Source organism: Podarcis cretensis (assembly GCF_951804945.1).
Source record: "Podarcis cretensis genome assembly, chromosome: 7".
NCBI classification, from domain to species: domain Eukaryota; kingdom Metazoa; phylum Chordata; class Lepidosauria; order Squamata; family Lacertidae; genus Podarcis; species Podarcis cretensis.
The window spans coordinates 92,455,696-92,473,168 of record NC_137176.1 but is presented as its reverse complement, the minus strand read 5'-3'; the positions used below and the strand labels follow the sequence as shown (position 1 = coordinate 92,473,168).

Here is a 17,473-nt window from a genome sequence, read left to right as displayed (position 1 = left end):
GCGCTGCCCCCGCCCCACCGCGCTCCGATTGGCTGTGGCCGGAGAGGGGGGCGGGGCCGCTCCTCGGCGGCCAATGCGGAGGAGGCTCGCGGGAGTGGGCCGATGAAGCCCCGCCCCCTGGACGCGGCGTCATGACCTCACGGGAGGGGCGGAGCTTCGGAGGAGCGCTGAGGACTAGCGCCTTGGAAAGCAGGGTCGGAGCAAACACGAGCGTCCAAGGCGAGGAGGGATAACTGGGGAAGCCGCAAAACGTGAGGTGGGATTGGGAAAGGTAGGGTATGAAAAGGGTAAGAATATATATATAAAAAAAATTAGTTGAAGGATTTTAAAATCCGGGATGGAAGACTTAAGAAACTCCAACTAAAGGTGATGGACTATATGGAACTGGCGGAAATGACTGGCAGAATCCGAGACCAAGGTGAAGAGTCGGTGGAAGAAGATTGGAAAAAAATTAAAGTTTATTTACAGAAACATTGCAAAATTAAGGAATGTTAGAAGGTTGTTGGAATGAAGTAATGTGGTTTTAGCAGAAATGATATAAAGGATTAGGTTAAAATTGATTTATTAATTGGTGAAAGACGAGAATTACAGTATATTATACAAGAATTATACAAGAAGCTATATTATATTATATTATATTATATTATATTATATTATATTATATTATACAAGAATTATACAAGAAGCTACAGTTAGAACTGGATATGGAACAACTGACTGGTTCAAAATTGGGAAAGGAGTACGACAAGGCTGCATTTTGTCTCCCTGCTTATTTAACTTATATGCAGAATTCATCATGCGAAAGGCTGGGCTGGATGAATCCCTAGCCGGAATTAAGATTGCCGGAAGAAATATCAACAACCTCAGATATGCAGATGACACAACCTTGATGGCAGAAAGTGAGGAGGAATTAAAGAACCTTTTATTGAGGGTGAAAGAGGAGAGTGCAAAATATGGTCTGAAGCTCAACATCAAAAAAACGAAGATCATGGCTACTGGTCCCATCACCTCCTGGCAAATAGAAGGGGAAGAAATGGAGGCAGTGAGAGATTTTACTTTCTTGGGCTCCATGATCACTGCAGATGGTGACAGCAGCCACGAAATTAAAAGACGCCTGCTTCTTGGGAGAAGGGCAATGACAGGCCTAGACAGCATCTTGAGAAGTAGAGACATCACCTTGCCAACAAAGGTCCGTATAGTTCAAGCTATGGTTTTCCCAGTAGTGATGTATGGAAGTGAGAGCTGGACCATAAAGAAGGCTGATCGCCGAAGAATTGATGCTTTTGAATTCTGGTGCTGGAGGAGACTCTTGAGAGTCCCATGGACTGCAAGAAGATCAGACCTCTCCATTCTGAAGGAAATCAGCCCTGAGTGCTCACTGGAAGGACAGATTGTGAAGCTGAGGCTCTAGTACTTTGGCCACCTCATGAGAAGAGAAGACTCCCTGGAGAAGACCCTGATGCTGGGAAAGATGGAGGGCACAAGGAGAAGGGGGCGACAGAGGACGAGATGGTTGGACAGTGTTTTCGAGGTTACCAGCATGAGTCTGACCAAACTGCGGGGGGCAGTGGAGGACAGGAGTGCCTGGCGTTCTCTGGTCCATGGGGTCATGAAGAGTCGGACACGACTAAACAACAACAACAAAAGATAAATTATTAGGATAAAAACAAAGCTGGAAGGGATTTGCTGAAACATCTAACTGAACTAGAATACAAAAAAGGGAGGTGTGAGGAGGTCAAGGAAATAAGTAAAGGAAAGAAAGCTATGTAAAGATCTGATCTGTTTTTGTTTTTGTTTTAATTGTTTGTTCGTATTTCTTATGTCTTTTGTTTTATTTTTATTTTTTATTGTTCCTTTTTGTAATTTTCAAAATTTGAATAAATATTATTTAAAATAAAAAAAGAAACTCCAACTAAAGAATGCAGCAATCTGATTGGTCCGCAGGAGCCACCCAATCCAGCTCCAGGTGGAAGTGAATCCGCAACCTGATTGGCCTACAGGAGAATCCCAGAATTAGCCAATCATGTGGGGCCCATTGTGTAAATAATGTATATAAAGCAGACATTCTGGGGGAACTTCCATTCCTCACTACTCTGAGCTGAATAAAGAGCATGAAATCCACACTTGACTCCGAGTATATTTCAGTAGAGTTGGCAGGGAACCATGAGGGTCATCTAGTCCAACCCCCTGAAATGCAGGAATCTTGAACCCACATACCTGAGATTACGAGTCTTGTGCTATCCTTGCCGGCAATGCTATCTTCCGCAATGGTTTCCATTCATGTGGAAGCAGCATAGGCTGCAACCGCCAGGATGCCCTCTAAATCCCTTGTTTAAAAAAATGATGCTACTTTCATGTCTTCAAGTTCAGAGGCAAATTTTAGGGTCAACCTAATGGTTTTTGTTAGCAGACCAGCAGTTTAAAACCTCTAGAGTGGATACCATCTGTCTCATGAGACCAGGGCCCTGCAGGATCTGATTTCTTTCCGCATGGCCTGTAAGACAGAGTTGTTCCGCCTGGCCTTTGGCTTGGAATCCACTTGATCCCCTCCCCCTCTTTCTTTTTTCCTTTCTCCTCCTATGATGGAACTCCTATTTGGGGACTTCCCTGGCTTTTTTCTGGCCCATGTAGGACTAGTCTGGAAAGTTAGCCTTGGTGAAGACTTGATGTTTTCATCCCCAAAAAAGTCTTTGATTTGAGTTTCCATTGAAATGAGGCTGTATTTTAATGTTGTATTTTAATCTTGCTTTTAAGTTGTATTTTAATCAATTTTTATATCGGGTGCTAGCCGCCCTGAGCCCAGTCTTGGCTGGGGAGAGCAGGGTATAAATAAAATTTATTATTATTATTATTATTATTATTATTATTATTATGACTAGGCGATTTGTCTGCCAGTGAGTGGCCGCTCCTTAAACAGGAGTCGCCCATTCACAGGCCTAATTAGACCCGAAAGGCTTCAAAGGTTGGCACACCAGGTGGTTCTGAGCAAACCATGCCCACCTTTCTGACTTGACATCCTACATGGCAGTTATGGTAAACTTCCAAGCCATGGCTAAGTGGAAGAAAAGTCGGAAGCAGACTTTAAAGTGTTCCTCCACCCCCATCGTTCTGCCTGGACACAGAGGTCCAGCTCTGAGGGCCTTCTGGCGGTTCCCTCCCTGGGAGAAGCCAAGTTACAGGGAACCAGGCAGAGGGCCTTCTCGGTGGTGGCACCCGCCCTGTGGGACACCTTCTCACAAGATGTCAAAGAGAACAACAACTACCAGATTTTAGAAGACATCTGAAGGCAGCCCTGTTCAGGGAAGCTGTTAATGTTTAATAGACTATTGTATTTTAGTCTTTTGTTGGAAGCCGCCCAGAGTGGCTGGGGAAACCCAGCCAGATGGGTGGGGTATAAATAATAAATAATAATAATAATAATAATTATTCCTGAATCCTCCTTTGCAGCTGTGGCTTGAATTCAAGACAGAAATGCAAAGGGGAAAAGATATATTCCTTTGCAGGTGCAACCTGAACTCCCAAATCTTTCCTCTGACATTTGAGTCACCTGGCGCTGTTGGTGACCATCAGGTGATTAACAGGTGGGGAGAGATGCTGTGCCACTCAAGAGGTCCAGCTTTTGGGTCTCCCGTTGAGGCATCTGGATGCTGGACTGGGTAGGGTTTGGGCCTGATCCCGATCTTATGATGTCCCTTGCCATTCTCCAGGACTCGCTGTGCCTCGCTGCTCCAGGACCCAAGCAGAGCTGGGTTCAAGAAGCCACCTACCTTGCAGCCCAACCCTATGAGCATTTCCTCAGAAGTAAATCCAACTGTGTGTTTCTTTATTTTAAAAAAGTTTATTTATTTGCTCTCACGCCCTGCCACAGACAGCGATCCTGCCCTCCTTTACTTCTCAGTCACTGACAATAAACACTGAGGCATTAACTGACCTTGGAATTCAGTCTAAACACACTTCTTGTGTGTTTAGCCTGAACGGAGAACCGTGGACTTTCCCTGGCAAATAGAAGGAGAGTTCCTGAGAAAATTACTTTGAGGGAGGCCCTTGCCAGCTCTTCCCCCTCACAAAGGGCTGTGAGATCCCTGAGGAATTGTGGCTTACGGGGCTGCAAAGACCTGGAAATTCCCCTTGGCCACCTCTGGCCCACAGTGACCCTGCTTCCTGTCAGGTTCTCCTCTTCCTCCTCCTGGTGGTAGCAGCCATCACCTTCTGGAAGACAGTATGTAGGCAACAGAGATGCTGGAGAGGGCGAGGAAAACGCTAAAAGCCCCGACGAAGCCCAGCCAGTCCACCACGATGCCTGCCAGGCTGCTGAAGACCAGTTTGCCCAGCACTTCCAGCGTGGCCAGCAGGGAGTAGTGAGTGGCCTGCAGAGGAAAGAGAGGCGTCGTAAGGAGAAGAGGGGATCCAGCCCACAGCCCAGAGGCAGCGCACAGAATTGTTCCCCTCCCCATTTATATTTGTAAAGGTAAAGGGACCCCTGACCTTTAGGTCCAGTCGTGGCTGACTCTGGGGTTGTGGTGCTCATCTCGCTTTACCGGCCGAGGGAGCCGGCGTACAGCTTTCGGGTCATGTGGCTAGCATGACTGAGCCGCTTCCGGTGAACCAGAGCAGCGCACGGAAATGCCGTTTACCTTCCCGCCGGAGCGTAACCTTTTTATCTACTTGCACTTTGACGTGCTTTCAAACTGCTAGGTTGGCAGGTCCTAAGCTCTGTGGTTTAACCCACAGCGCCACCTGCATCCCATTTATATTTGAAGAGAGCCTAAAGCAGGCATAGGCAAACTCAGCCATCCAGATGTTTTTGGCCTACAACTCCCATGTTCCCTAGCTAACAGGACCAGTGGCCAGGGATGATGGGAATTGTAGTCTCAAAACATGTGGATGGCGGGGTTTGCCTATGCCTGGCCTAAAGGCTCATTTCCACACACCCTTCTTGAATGAAGAGCAAGAGAGGAGCAAATGTTATTCCTTTATTCATTTGTTCCCCACCCTTCACCCTAAAGTCCCAGGGCAGGTTACAGCATTAAAACACAATGTAAAAGAAAAAAATTATCTTATTTATCCTGGCTCTGGAACCCTTAGCAATCCGAGCGGCCACAGATATCAAGGGAGTGGAAATAAAAGGCAGAACCTACAAATTATTGCTCTTTGCAGATGACCTAATGGTCACAGCACCAGACCCCATAAACACAGCAACCTCCCTAACCAGAGAACTCAACACATTTGCAATGGTGCTGGGCCTACAAATAAACTTTGCAAAGTCAGAAGCTATGTGCTTCAACACCCCTCCCCACACCCAAAAACTTACTAATGTCACCAAGATAAAACTTTGCCACACCAGGTTCAGATACCTAGGGGTACAAATAACCAGAAACCTCAATAAATTAGAAGGTGGTTTAAGACTGGAGATGGAAAGGCCTGGAAGAATACCAGGGGGAAATTTCCAAAGCCGTTTTTTTCCAGAAAAATTGAAAACAACTTTGATAGTTTGAATATTCCTCACACTCCCCCCCCCCACCTCATTTTTCTGGGGGGAAACGGCTTTCGGGAAAAACGGAAAAAAGCCTGGTCCCCTCCCCATTTTTCCAGGGTTTTTTTCCAGGCCTTCCCACCTCTAGTTAAGACGTTACTAGTTCATAGTAAGTGAATTGGCTTTTTAAAGAACTAAAGCTTTTTAAAGCACCAAAGCAAACCAACACATGTTCTTTGGGCAGTGGGGCGGGGAGCAGAATGTAGAGGCAAGAGTTGTACCTGTATGTTCTCCTGGGCCTTTTGTGCACATTGCATCATTATGCTGAATGTTAAGGTGGTTACCAGGCCAGCAATGAAGTGCTGTAGGAAGATGCTCAGCACAGCTGCCACTGGACACAGAGAGAGAGAAAGAGAGAGAGAGTGAAAGAGGGAGGGAGGGAGGGAGGGAGAGATCTGTTAGTCTAGAAGCAGCAAACGGGGAAAAGTGTCTGGTTGGCTTCCAAAAACCTGAAGAAGGTGTTGGTTAAGGATTCAAGAGCTACAGTCTCTTTACCTGCTGCTGGGCCTGAACTCTTGAGGAACTTGAGAGTTTCCATTGCTTAGCAAAATTTTGGCCTTCCTGGTTGCAAGTGTGCATGTGCAAATTTGCAGGCAAGGTCTGCAAATGACTCCATATATATATATATATATGGAGTCATTTGCAGACCTTGCAGTCATTTGCAGACCTATATATATAAATTTTTATTTATACCCGCCCTTCCTAGTTCAAAAAACTGGGCTCAGGGCGGCTAACAACAAATTCAAAACACTTAATTGTAAAAGCAGCATAAAATACAGTATAAAAACATGAATAACAATAAAATTCAAAGTTCAGAAATCAATTTAGGGGAAATCCATCTAATAAGCATTAGATAATCCCCAGGGCTAGCTGGCTGAATTAGTCCTACTTGGTCCAGCGAGGAGACCAGGGGAGAATTAGATGTGGGGTCTCAGAGTGGGTAATCTTCATAAAAGAGGAGGGGGAGGGAAGAGAAGGGAAATAAAAGATCAGGATGAATTCAAATTTAAAGCCAGGTGGAATAGCTCTGTCTTACAGGCCCGACGGAAGTTGAAGCCTGCAGGGACCTGGTCTCATGGGACAGAGCGTTCCACCAGGTCAGAGCCATCACTGAGAAGGCCCCGGCCCTGGTGGAGGATAATCTAACTTCCTTAGGGCCTGGGACCTCTAAACTATGGTTATTCATGGACCTTAAGGTCCTCTGCAGGGCAGACCAGGCGGTCCCATAAATCCTTAGAAGAGGGAAGCTTTTGAGCTCTCACCCCTGTTCTGTGTGGCCTTCAGCCACAGTCAATAATGCACCATTTCTTATCCTCATGTACTAGGAATATTTGTGTGGACAGATGGGGAGAGTTGCTGCATCTAAGAGCGTTCACTCTGCAATGCCATTATAAAAGGTCGCCCTCATTGAAGTCCCTCAAATTCTGCAAACACTCAGATTCAGGGTGGGGAGAATAAACCACAGTAAACACATTTGTGACTTTAGGACTCTTGGATGAGATCCGAACCGAGACTGAAGCAGAAGAAACAGCTGCTGTGTTGGGCTGCTTTCAGCTCACCTTCAAATACTGGTTTTTTGTCCTCATAGGCAACCAGCAGGAGTGTTTGGAAGACCAGGCTGAACAAGCGGAATATCATCAAGGTCTTCAGCATAGAAAAGGGGTTCCTGGGGAGAACAAGCCACAAAGGAAAGTCATCAGGGATGGCAGAAGCACTCAGGGACAGCACAAGAAGCGGTTCATTGCAGGGCGGCAAGGACAGAGGCTGAAGTGAAAAGGCTGCCCTGGAGAAAAGATCCAGTCTTCAGCATTCTGGGGTAGATGTTGCAAGCAGGGCAAAAGATGTGCTGTGGAAATGGTAGCTATTTCTAAGTGAGTGCAGAGGGAGTCAAAGGATAATAGGTAGCAGGTGGGCGTGATTTCAAAAGCATTTGCAAATGGCCATTCAACCCTTTGAGGATCCATAGTTTTTTTGTTTTTGTAAAATACTTCCGGTCCTTGAGGCGGCAAAAGATACGGATTCCTGAGAGCAAATCAGGCATTCCTGATTCTCTTTTCTCCCCACTTCTCAGTGTACGGGAGTCTCCTAATTCTGCAAAATTGGGACAAAGCACGGCAGGAAGAAAGTGCCTGCTAGAAGTGAAAAGTTGGGCAGAGTAGGATGAAAAACCACATGGAGAATCCACAGCATGAACCATTTGAAGGCTGATGGTGCTTACCCCTGTTTTGACATCAGATAGCCTCCGAGTGAGGAGCCTATAATGGAGAAGATCATGGCGACAATCCCATTCCAGAAGCCAAGCTCCTGTGGGGAAAAGGAATGGTCCAGTAGGAAGAGGGGAAACATGGATATGGCCCCTTGTTCACCTGCAAGGAGAATCAAGGTTCAGTTTCCAGCAAAGCCTGCCCTGGGCTGGGGAACCTCAGCTGCTGCAAATACAGCGGTGCCTCACAAGTCGAAAAGAATCCGTTCAGCGAGTCTCTTCGTCTTGCGGTTTTTTCGTCTTGCAAAGCAAGCCCTTTGACAGCTTAGCGGATTAGCGCTATTAGCGGCTTAGCGGATCAGCTGATAAGCGGCTTAGCGGCTTAGGAAAAGGGGGGGAGGGGAAAAAACCCGCAGGAACTCGCAAGACATTTTCGTCTTGCGAAGCATGCCCATAGGAAATTCGTTTTGCGAAGCGCCTCCAAAACGGAAAACCCTTTCGTCTAGCGGGTTTTCCGTCTTGCGAGGCGTTCGTCTTGCGGGGCACCACTGTAACAGGAATAGGAATTATAGTTACTATTACAGGCAGCAACCACTTTGCGCAGGGACTCTATTCCTGGCCCCTGTGTCGGTGGGGTGAGCATAAGCCTGCCCACCTTGTTATGCCCCACCCTGTTCTGCCCCCATTCTGCCCTCTCCCAGGTCCAAAACGACCCATGCACTGGTGTTCACACGTCAATCAGACGCATGCAAAATGGTCGCTGTCTGCATGGATGAATACAGTGGTACCGCGGGTTAAGTACTTAATTTGTTCCCGAGGTCCGTTCTTAACCTGAAACTGTTCTTAACCTGAAGCACCACTTTAGCTAATGGGGCCTCCCACTGCTGCTGCCACCGTGCCGCCGGAGCACGATTTCTGTTCTCATCCTGAAGCAAAGTTCTTAACCCGAGGGAATATTTCTGGGTTAGCGGAGTCCGTAACCTGAAGCGTATGTAACCTGAAGCATATGTAACCTGAGGTACCACTGTATAGCCTTTCAGATAGCTTGGGCTAGAACCATATAGGGCAGAGCTTTCCAAACTTTTCATGTTGCTGACACACTTTTTAGACATGCATCATTTCGCGACACAGTAATTCAGTTTTACTAGCAAACTGGAGGTTAAACCCCTTTCCAACCCCAGGAGGAGCATGGGAAGCATTCGCACGACACACCTACACACTGCAGCCGACATGCTAATATGTTGCGACACGCCATTTTGAAAGCTCTGATATAGGACTTTATAGGTCACAACCAGCACTTTGAATTGGGCCTGGAAGCAGGCCAGTATCCAGCAGAGCTGTTGTAACAAGGGCGTCAGACACACAGGCTGTAGAGGTCTAACTGCCAGAGAAGCTCTCTCTGTTGTAACTCTGGGGGTGGGTCACAAGATGCAGGCTAACTCAGTTACTTAAAAAGCACATGACGTAAGACAGCCTCCCCATGGCTGATGGGGGTTGCAGTCCGAAACATCTGGAAGTCACTAGGCTGGAGAAACCGGAAGAGCTAAGAAGCTGAAGGTGCTTAAGAGGAGGTGCATTCAAAACTATAGTGTCCTCACCCTCACCTCTTACACCTGAAACAGCATCAACTTGGAAGGTCTACATCATGTGGCTTTGCTGAGCTGCACACAATAGCCCCATGTTACCCTCTCCCCAGTAGCCTGGACCCCTTTCCCTAAGACACACTGTTCATGTCCTAACAGATCAACTATTTGGCTCACCAGCATAATCTGCAGCTGCAAGTCTTTAGAAGGACTCACCCAACTTATAGAGGAGCACCAAACCAACAGTCCAAAGAGTGTCCGGCACCTTGAGCATCTCTTGGAGCATGAGGCAGGGGTTTAAGGTTCTGAACCTGACCCAACTGTATTGAGGATTGAACCTCACTTTCAGTTTTAGGTTAGCATTCCAGGTGACTCCAATGGCCACAACATAAAGAAGGGCCAGGCCCACAAAGAGGGTCTGCCAGCCCAGGTGATGGAGGAACGTCAGCAGGCCCCCTCCTGCTAAGACGGAGCCCAGCTTGTAGGCCACGACCTGGATGGTGTTGCCGTACCCAATCTCATGTTGCGTCAGCAGCTGGATGGCAATTGCGTCCACTGCAATGTCTTGGATGGAGGCGCAGAAGTTCATGAGCAGGAGGACGATGGCCACCGGGAGGAAGTTTGTCTCGGGGGCCATGAGGGAGCAGGCCAGGCAGGCCAGAACGAAGCCATACAGGGTGAGCAGCAGCCACGACCTCTTGGTGAAGTACTGGTCCACCAGGGGTGCCCAGAGCATCTTGAGAATCCAGGGCACATAAAGCACCTTAGACAGGCTGATCTTGGTAAAGGAGAGGCCCAGCGTGCGGAAGTAGATAGGCAGCAGCCCAGACTGGAGCCCATACGGGATGCCTTGGACAAAATACAGCATTGCGAGGACAGCATACTTGGCGTTCATCCTTCAGGAACTGCCATCCACCTGCAGGGAGCACAAGCAAAGATGGGCAGAGCTCAACAGCCTAAGAAAGGAGGGATCTGTACCCTCAGGTGCATCCAGGAGAAGTGTAGGTATTCAAGGGCCAGAGGGAAAGGGAGTTTGCCCATTGGTAGTTGTGGAAAGAACTCAGAGGCTAGACATGTTATACACAAATAATGAAAATGAGACGGCATGGATTTAGCTTTCTCGCCCAGCATAATATTTTGCAACTTATGGGCGCTGTTAGAGAGACACAATGATTTTCCAGGTAGATACCTGGTAAACCTAATATTCTAGAAAGCAGAACAGGGGAGAGTCTGGGTACTGTGGCATGACTTCACAGAATGGAATTGCCCCAGTAGATGAAAAACGGGACTTGAAAACGTTTATTGTTTTTATTTAAAAATACCTGAAAGTTGCCTTTGGCCAGTAACCTCCAGGTTGCTAATGAAACTTACTGAAACATAATAAAGTCACAACAACTTTATACAAATATTTGAGAAAACCCGTAAGATCTTTTTGTATCTTAGCTTTTTGATTGGCTGCAGAAGCCAACACCCTACCCCACCCTGCTCTCCTGTCTTTGGTGGAAAATAAATTACAAAGGGTAATTCAGTCTTATTATTATTGTTTTACTTCTGATATAATTGATTTCATACCCTTTAACATGGTACAGCTGAAAATTGAGATAACACTGCATTTTAATATTGCTTGTTACGCACTTAAAGGCTTTACTACAATCAACTGGTATATAAATTTTGTTAAATGAATAAAATAAGATTTGAGGTCTTTATTTTACATATTCTTGTTTAGCTTTAAAGTGACATAAAATGGTACTGGAATCATTTTATTTTACCATGGGCTGTAAGCAGGAAGGACATAATAGTCCTGATGGTTTTCACGTTGCTAGTAGTTAACCAACGTAACCAATCTTCAATAAAAGCCATTAATCATCTCCTGCCTACCTTCTCTGTTGGACACAACAATGTATTCAAAACACCCACTTTTCCATTGAGATTTTACATGTGCTCAGTCCTTAATGTATATAATTTTATCAGCAGTTAGCATTTAATCCTTAGAGTACGCTAATAGAATCTGATCAGAGTTTTACAATAGGTATATGGAGGTATATAAATTCATGCATGATATGGAGAAAATGGGTAGAGTTTTTCTCCCTTTCTCAAAATACTAGAAATTGTGGACCTCCAATAAAATTCAATGCTGAAAGATTCAGGACAGACAAAAGAAAGCATTTATTCATACAGCACACAGCTAAACTACGGAATTTGGTCCCATGAAAGATAGGGATGACCACCAACTTGGACAGCTTTAAAAGAGAATTAGACAAATTCATGGAGAAAACGGCTACCAGCAGCAACTAGCCACAAGGGCTATGCTCTGCTTCTGCTGTTAAAGGCCGTGTGCCTCTGAATAACAGCTGCTGGAAACCTCAGGAGCAGAGCATGCTCTGGAACTCAGATCTTGCTTGCAGGCTTCCCATATTGGGTATCTGGTTGGCCACTGTGAGAAGCGGATACTGGAGACATTAGATCTTCTTATGCCTGCAACCTAGGAAGCTCCTTTCTAGCAGATCAGAATATTTGTTTGACCAGCCCAGTGGAACTGGCACTGTTGCAGGTCCCACAAAACACCCAATCCACATTTGTAAGAACTTGATCTTTTAGTGTGGTGGCACCTACACTTTGGAAATTCCTGTCTATTAACATCAGGCAGGCTCCTTCATTGTACTCTTTTCGGTGCCTGCTTAAAACATTATTGTTTAGACAAGACGACCCGGATGTGGCACGGGTGGCGCTGTGGGTTAAACCACAGAGCCTAGGACTTGCCGATCAGAAGGTTGGAGGTTTGAATCCCCGCGACTGGGTGAGCTCCTGGTGCTTAGTCCCTGCTCCTGCCCACCTAGCAGTTCGAAAGCACGTCAAAGTGCAAGTAGATAAATAGGTACTGCTCCGGCGGGAAGGTAAATGGCGTTTCCGTGCGCTGCTCTGGTTCGCCAGAAGTGGCTTAGTCATGCTGGCCACATGACCCGGAAGCTGTACGCCGGCTCCCTCCGCCTATAGAGCGAGATGAGCGCCGCAACCCCAGTGTCGGCCATGACTGGACCTAATGGTCAGGGGTTCCTTTACCTTTACCTCTGCCCAGATGTTTAGAAAGTAGATGCAAGTTTGAATTTGTTTTTGGTCTGCTGTCATTTTAGCTCTGTGAAAGTTTTAAATTATTGTTGTTAATTTTTACTTATTGAGAATTTAATTGCTTTAACCTTTTTTGTAAACTACTTTGAGGTTTGTCTGTTGTTTTACAATCAAGTGGTGTATATTTTTAAAAAAATACATACATACATACATACATATATACTGTCCTTTCTAAGAGGCAGTGGATGCTCAGGACCCCTTTTTTAACTGGGGTTGCCTGCTAAAAACATTCTTGTTTAAGCAAGCTTACCAAGACACTTAGAAATGCTGGTATGTTTTTTAACCCCCCTCTTTTTTGAGGGGGGCCATCAAGGGTAGCCAGCATTATGCCCCCCAAATGATGTCGGACTCCCTACTCATACCAGGCCCTGCCAAGCTGTAGTCTGTTATCATCTGAAGTGCATCCTGTTGACTCCCTATGCTTCGATTCCTTTTAAACATCCTTTCAGTCCATTAGAAAGGACTCCCTTAACTCTCACCATCAATCTGTCAACTTTTCTTTGTGTAGGGAGCCAGTGCTGGTGTACTTATTTATTCATATTTATTTCTTATTTTAAAAAAAATCTATTATGTGTTCTCATTTTGTATTTTTACATTGTGAACGGCCCTGTGATCTTTGTGGTATGCAAATTTAATAAACAAGGATGAATAATTTTGTTATTTTGACTTTTCGTATCTTTTATGCTGTCGTTATGGTTTTGTTATTGTTTTGTTATCTGATTTCTTTCCGCAGGTCCTGTAAGACAGAGTTTTCCACCTGGCCTTTGGCTTGGAGCCAATTTGATTCCCTCCCCCTCTTTCCTTTTCCTCCTGTGATGAGGCTGCATTTTAATGTTTCAATATTTTAATGTTGTATTTTAATCTTGTTTTTAAGTTGTATTCATTCAACTTGTTTTTATTATTGCCTGTTAGCCGCCCTGAGCCTGGCCTTGGCTGGGGAGGGTGGGGTATAAATAAAAATTATTATTATTACAGTGGTACCTCAAGTTAAGTACTTAATACGTTCCGGAGGTCCATACTTAACCCAAAACTGTTCTTAACCTGAAGCACCACTTTAGCTAATGGGGCCTCCCGCTGTGCCCGATTTCTGTTCTCATCCTGAAGCAAAGTTCTTAACCTGAAGCACCATTTCTGGGTTAGCGGAGTCCGTAACCTGAAGCGTCTGTAACCTGAAGCGTATGTAACCTGAGGTACCACTGTATTATTATTATTATTATTTTAACCTTTTTTTCCGTAAACCACTTTGAGGCGCTGTTGTTTTGACAATCGTGCAGGGTATGAATTCAGAATGACTGCATAAGTGCTAACAGAGTTGGGGGTTGGAGAGACTGGTTACATTACGCTCAGATTAAAGAAGTTTTTAAAAATGACAAAAAGGTAGGGTTCCAGGTGGAGAAATCGAAGTTGGAAACAGAATTGTTAGAACCAAAAAATAAGGTACTATCAAGAATGTATAACTTGCTGTTGAAATGGAATACACAAGACGAAATGGTTAAATCGGTTATGATAAAGTGGGCTCAGGATATTGGGCATAATATCTTGTTTGAGGACTGGGAAAGGTTGTGGACCACAGGGCTGAACTTCACTGCATGTAATGCTTTGAAGGAAAATGTAATGAAAATGATATATAGATGGTACATGACCCCAGTTAAACTTGCCAAAATATACCATTTGTCTGATAATAAATGTTGGAAATGTAAAGAACATGAAGGAACATTCTTTCACCTCTGGTGGACTTGCCCTAGAGTGAAGGCCTTCTGGGAAATGATATATAATGAGTTGAAAAAGGTATTTAAGTATACCTTCACTAAGAAACCAGAGGCCTTCCTTCTGGGCATTGTCGGCCAGAAGGTGTTAAAGAAGGACCGAACATTTTTTATGTATGCAACAACGGCAGCAAGGATACTCATCGCTAAGAGCTGGAAAACTCAAGATCTACCCACACTGGAAGAGTGGCAGATGCAGCTGATGGACTATATGCAACTGGCCGAGATGACTGGTAGAATTCGAGACCTGGGAGAAGAGAGGTTTGAAGAAGACTGGAAGAAATTCAAGATTTATTTACAAAAGTATTGTAATTTGGCAGAAGACTAAGAAGGATGCTAGATCATAAATAACTGCCTACCATTGAATTAGATTTGAATTTGACGATAAGTGAGATTGAGGAAAATATAAAATTTCTGGAGAATTATTAGATTAAATTAATTGAACGAGATTTAAGAATGTAAACAAGATGATAAATTGCTGGAAAAAGGTTATAATGATGTAAGTGGGAGTGGGAGACGTGAGGGAGTCCAAAGAAGTTTTGAAAAAATGTGTTATGATTCATGTTATATTGTTTATCATTTTTGCATTTTGTATTTATTTAAAAAATTTCAATAAATATTTATATATATATATAAAAAAAAACAGAGTTGGGGGCTGGGGGCTCTCCTGCCTGCCAAACCTACATAGAAGCTCACAGGCCTGCGTTGTGTCCCCCCCCAACTCCCAAAAACGAAGCTTCCCCAGCCCCCATAAGAACCCCTGTGGCCCCAGCAGGACTCAGCATCTCTGGATTGTGCCCGCCTCCCTGGCAGCATCAGCAGCATCCCCGAGGCGAGCGGTCCAGCCTCCCCTCCGTTGCCATGGCAACCGCCTCCCTCACCGGCCCTCCCTGCTCTTCCGCGCTTCGGCCGCTAGAGGGCGCCGCTGAGCCGCCCCTTCCCTCTCCTTCCCCGCCGCTCGCGGGACCCACATAGATGTCCAGCCGCTCCGCTCCGCGCTTCCCCGGCCGACAGCGAGAGCAGAAACGCCGCCGCCTCCCTGAGGGAAACGGAACAACGCCCAGACCATGAGCGCAGGTACGCTTCCGGTCAAGGAGAGGGAAACGAGGGAAGCCTCCCTTTTAGACCGGAAACGGCGCTCCGTCTGAGGCCTCGCGGCCCTTCTAGGCGGCGCCTCTCTGTTGGCTTCGCTCGGCCGGCGCCGCGACGCCATTGCCCCCCAAAGGGCACAGTCTCACTGCAAAGGTTGTCTGCAAAGGACTTCCGGTTGTCGATCGAAAGGGGCTTTGTTTGTTTTTTTTAATGAATATTTATTAAGGTTTCACAAAGTCATAAATACAAAAATACATAGTAAAACAAAAAAAGGAAAAAACTCTCACACAAAAATACAAGATACAGAAAACAAGAAAACTAGAAAAATAAAAAAGAAAGTTAAAACAAATCCATTTTTTATAACTTTAAACTCATTAGCTTGTTTCTTTGACTTCCTCACACCTCCCCTTTTTGTATTCCCATTAATATAATCAAATCAGCAAATCCTTACCCTCTTTCATTTATCTTAACTCTATATCTTAACATGTTAAAACTCTATATTTTCGCCCATTATCAATTCATTTTTGCATACTCTTTCCAACTTTGTTGCTAATGCCACTTCTTTTCAATCCAACATCATTTTAACATTCAGATCGAAAGGGGCTTTGGCACAAGTGTAGAGTGGCGCCGCTCTGTCCTTTTTACCTCTCTAGCGGCGCAGGATTCAACCCCCAAAGGCGCACCCCTCCTTTGTCTCGCGAGACAGACGGATGTCAACAACAGCGGAGGCTCACTCTGCTTTGGAGAGGCAGAGTTCGACCGAGTACCGGCAGTGTTCATGCGTAATTCATTGAAACTGTGTCCCCTTTGGGTCAGGGGACCATAGAAGTAGAAAACAGCAAGAGGTCATCATCCCGTTTCAGCACTTGACAAGCTGCATACAGCGCTGCCAATAAAGGACACTATAGAGCAGCCTTATAGAGCAGAATTATACCAGAAAGATATGGATGCCTCGTACACCCCAGGATCACACTTCAAAACGACCTTGACAGATTAGAGAACTGGGCCAAAACAAACAAGATGAATTTTAATAGGGAGAAATGTAAAGTATTGCACTTGGGCAAAAAAAATGAGAGGCACAAATACAAGATGGGTGACACCTGGCTTGAGAGCAGTACATGTGAAAAGGATCTAGGAGTCTTGGTTGACCACAAACTTGACATGAGCCAACAGTGTGATGCGGCAGCTAAAAAAGCCAATGCAATTCTGGGCTGCATCAATAGGAGTATAGCATCTAGACCAAGGGAAGTAATAGTGCCACTGTATTCTGCTCTGGTCAGACCTCACCTGGAGTACTGTGTCCAGTTCTGGGCACCACAGTTCAAGAAGGACACTGACAAACTGGAACGTGTCCGGAGGAGGGCAACCAAAATGGTCAAAGGCCTGGAAACGATGCCTTATGAGGAACGGCTAAGGGAGCTGGGCATGTTTAGCCTGGAGAAGAGGAGGTTAAGGGGTGATATGATAGCCATGTTCAAATATATAAAAGGATGTCACATAGAGGAGGGAGAAAGGTTGTTTTCTGCTGCTCCAGAGAAGCGGACATGGAGCAATGGCTCCAAACTACAAGAAAGAAGATTCCACCTAAACATTAGGAAGAACTTCCTGACAGTAAGAGCTGTTTGACAGTGGAATTTGTTGTCAAGGAGTGTGGTGGAGTCTCCTTCTTTGGAGGTCTTTAAGCAGAGGCTTGACATCCATATGTCAGGAGTGCTCTGATGGTGTTTCCTGCTTGGCAGGGGTTGGACTCGATGGCCCTTGTGGTCTCTTCCAACTCTATGATTCTATTCTATGATTCTAGTGTGGTTGCTGACCTTGAGCCAGACATCCTGGAGAGTGAAGTCAAATGACCCTTAGAAAGCACTGCTAATAACAAGGCCAGTGGAAGTGATGATATTCCAGCTGAACTATTTAAAATTTTAAAAGATGATGCTGTTAAGGTGCTACACTCAATATGCCAGCAAATTTGGAAAACTCAGCAGTGGCCAGAGGACTGGAGAAGATCAGTCTACATCCCAATCCCAAAGAAGGGCAGTGCTAAAGAATGCTCCAACTACCGCACAATTGCACTCATTTCACACGCTAGCAAGGTTATGCTTAAAATTCTACAAGGCAGGCTTAAGCTGTATGTGGACCGAGAACTCCCAGAAGTGCAAGCTGGATTTCGAAG

General features: G+C 45.4%; 1 protein-coding gene across 2 annotated transcripts; it reads right to left on the bottom strand.

Annotated features, from left to right (window-relative positions):
• Nucleotides 1–3,818: 3,818 nt before the first annotated feature.
• MFSD3 (major facilitator superfamily domain containing 3) lies at nucleotides 3,819–15,319 on the bottom strand. 2 transcript variants are annotated; one of them, XR_013840879.1, is made up of 7 exons: nucleotides 15,183–15,319; nucleotides 9,536–10,235; nucleotides 7,752–7,899; nucleotides 7,093–7,199; nucleotides 5,755–5,864; nucleotides 5,139–5,354; nucleotides 4,227–4,367 (listed from the first exon to the last, which is right to left on the bottom strand). XR_013840879.1 is itself a non-coding variant. In XM_079984420.1 (6 exons), the coding sequence occupies exons 2-6, from the start codon at nucleotides 10,212–10,214 to the stop codon at nucleotides 4,203–4,205; spliced, it is 1,209 nt and encodes a 402-aa protein (XP_079840546.1). In that variant the 5' UTR covers nucleotides 10,215–10,235; nucleotides 15,183–15,319; the 3' UTR covers nucleotides 3,819–4,202. The 2 variants fall into 2 exon arrangements, 1 of the variants encoding a protein (XP_079840546.1); XM_079984420.1 differs by lacking the exon at nucleotides 5,139–5,354 and having other exon boundaries at nucleotides 3,819–4,367.
• Nucleotides 15,320–17,473: the final 2,154 nt, after the last annotated feature.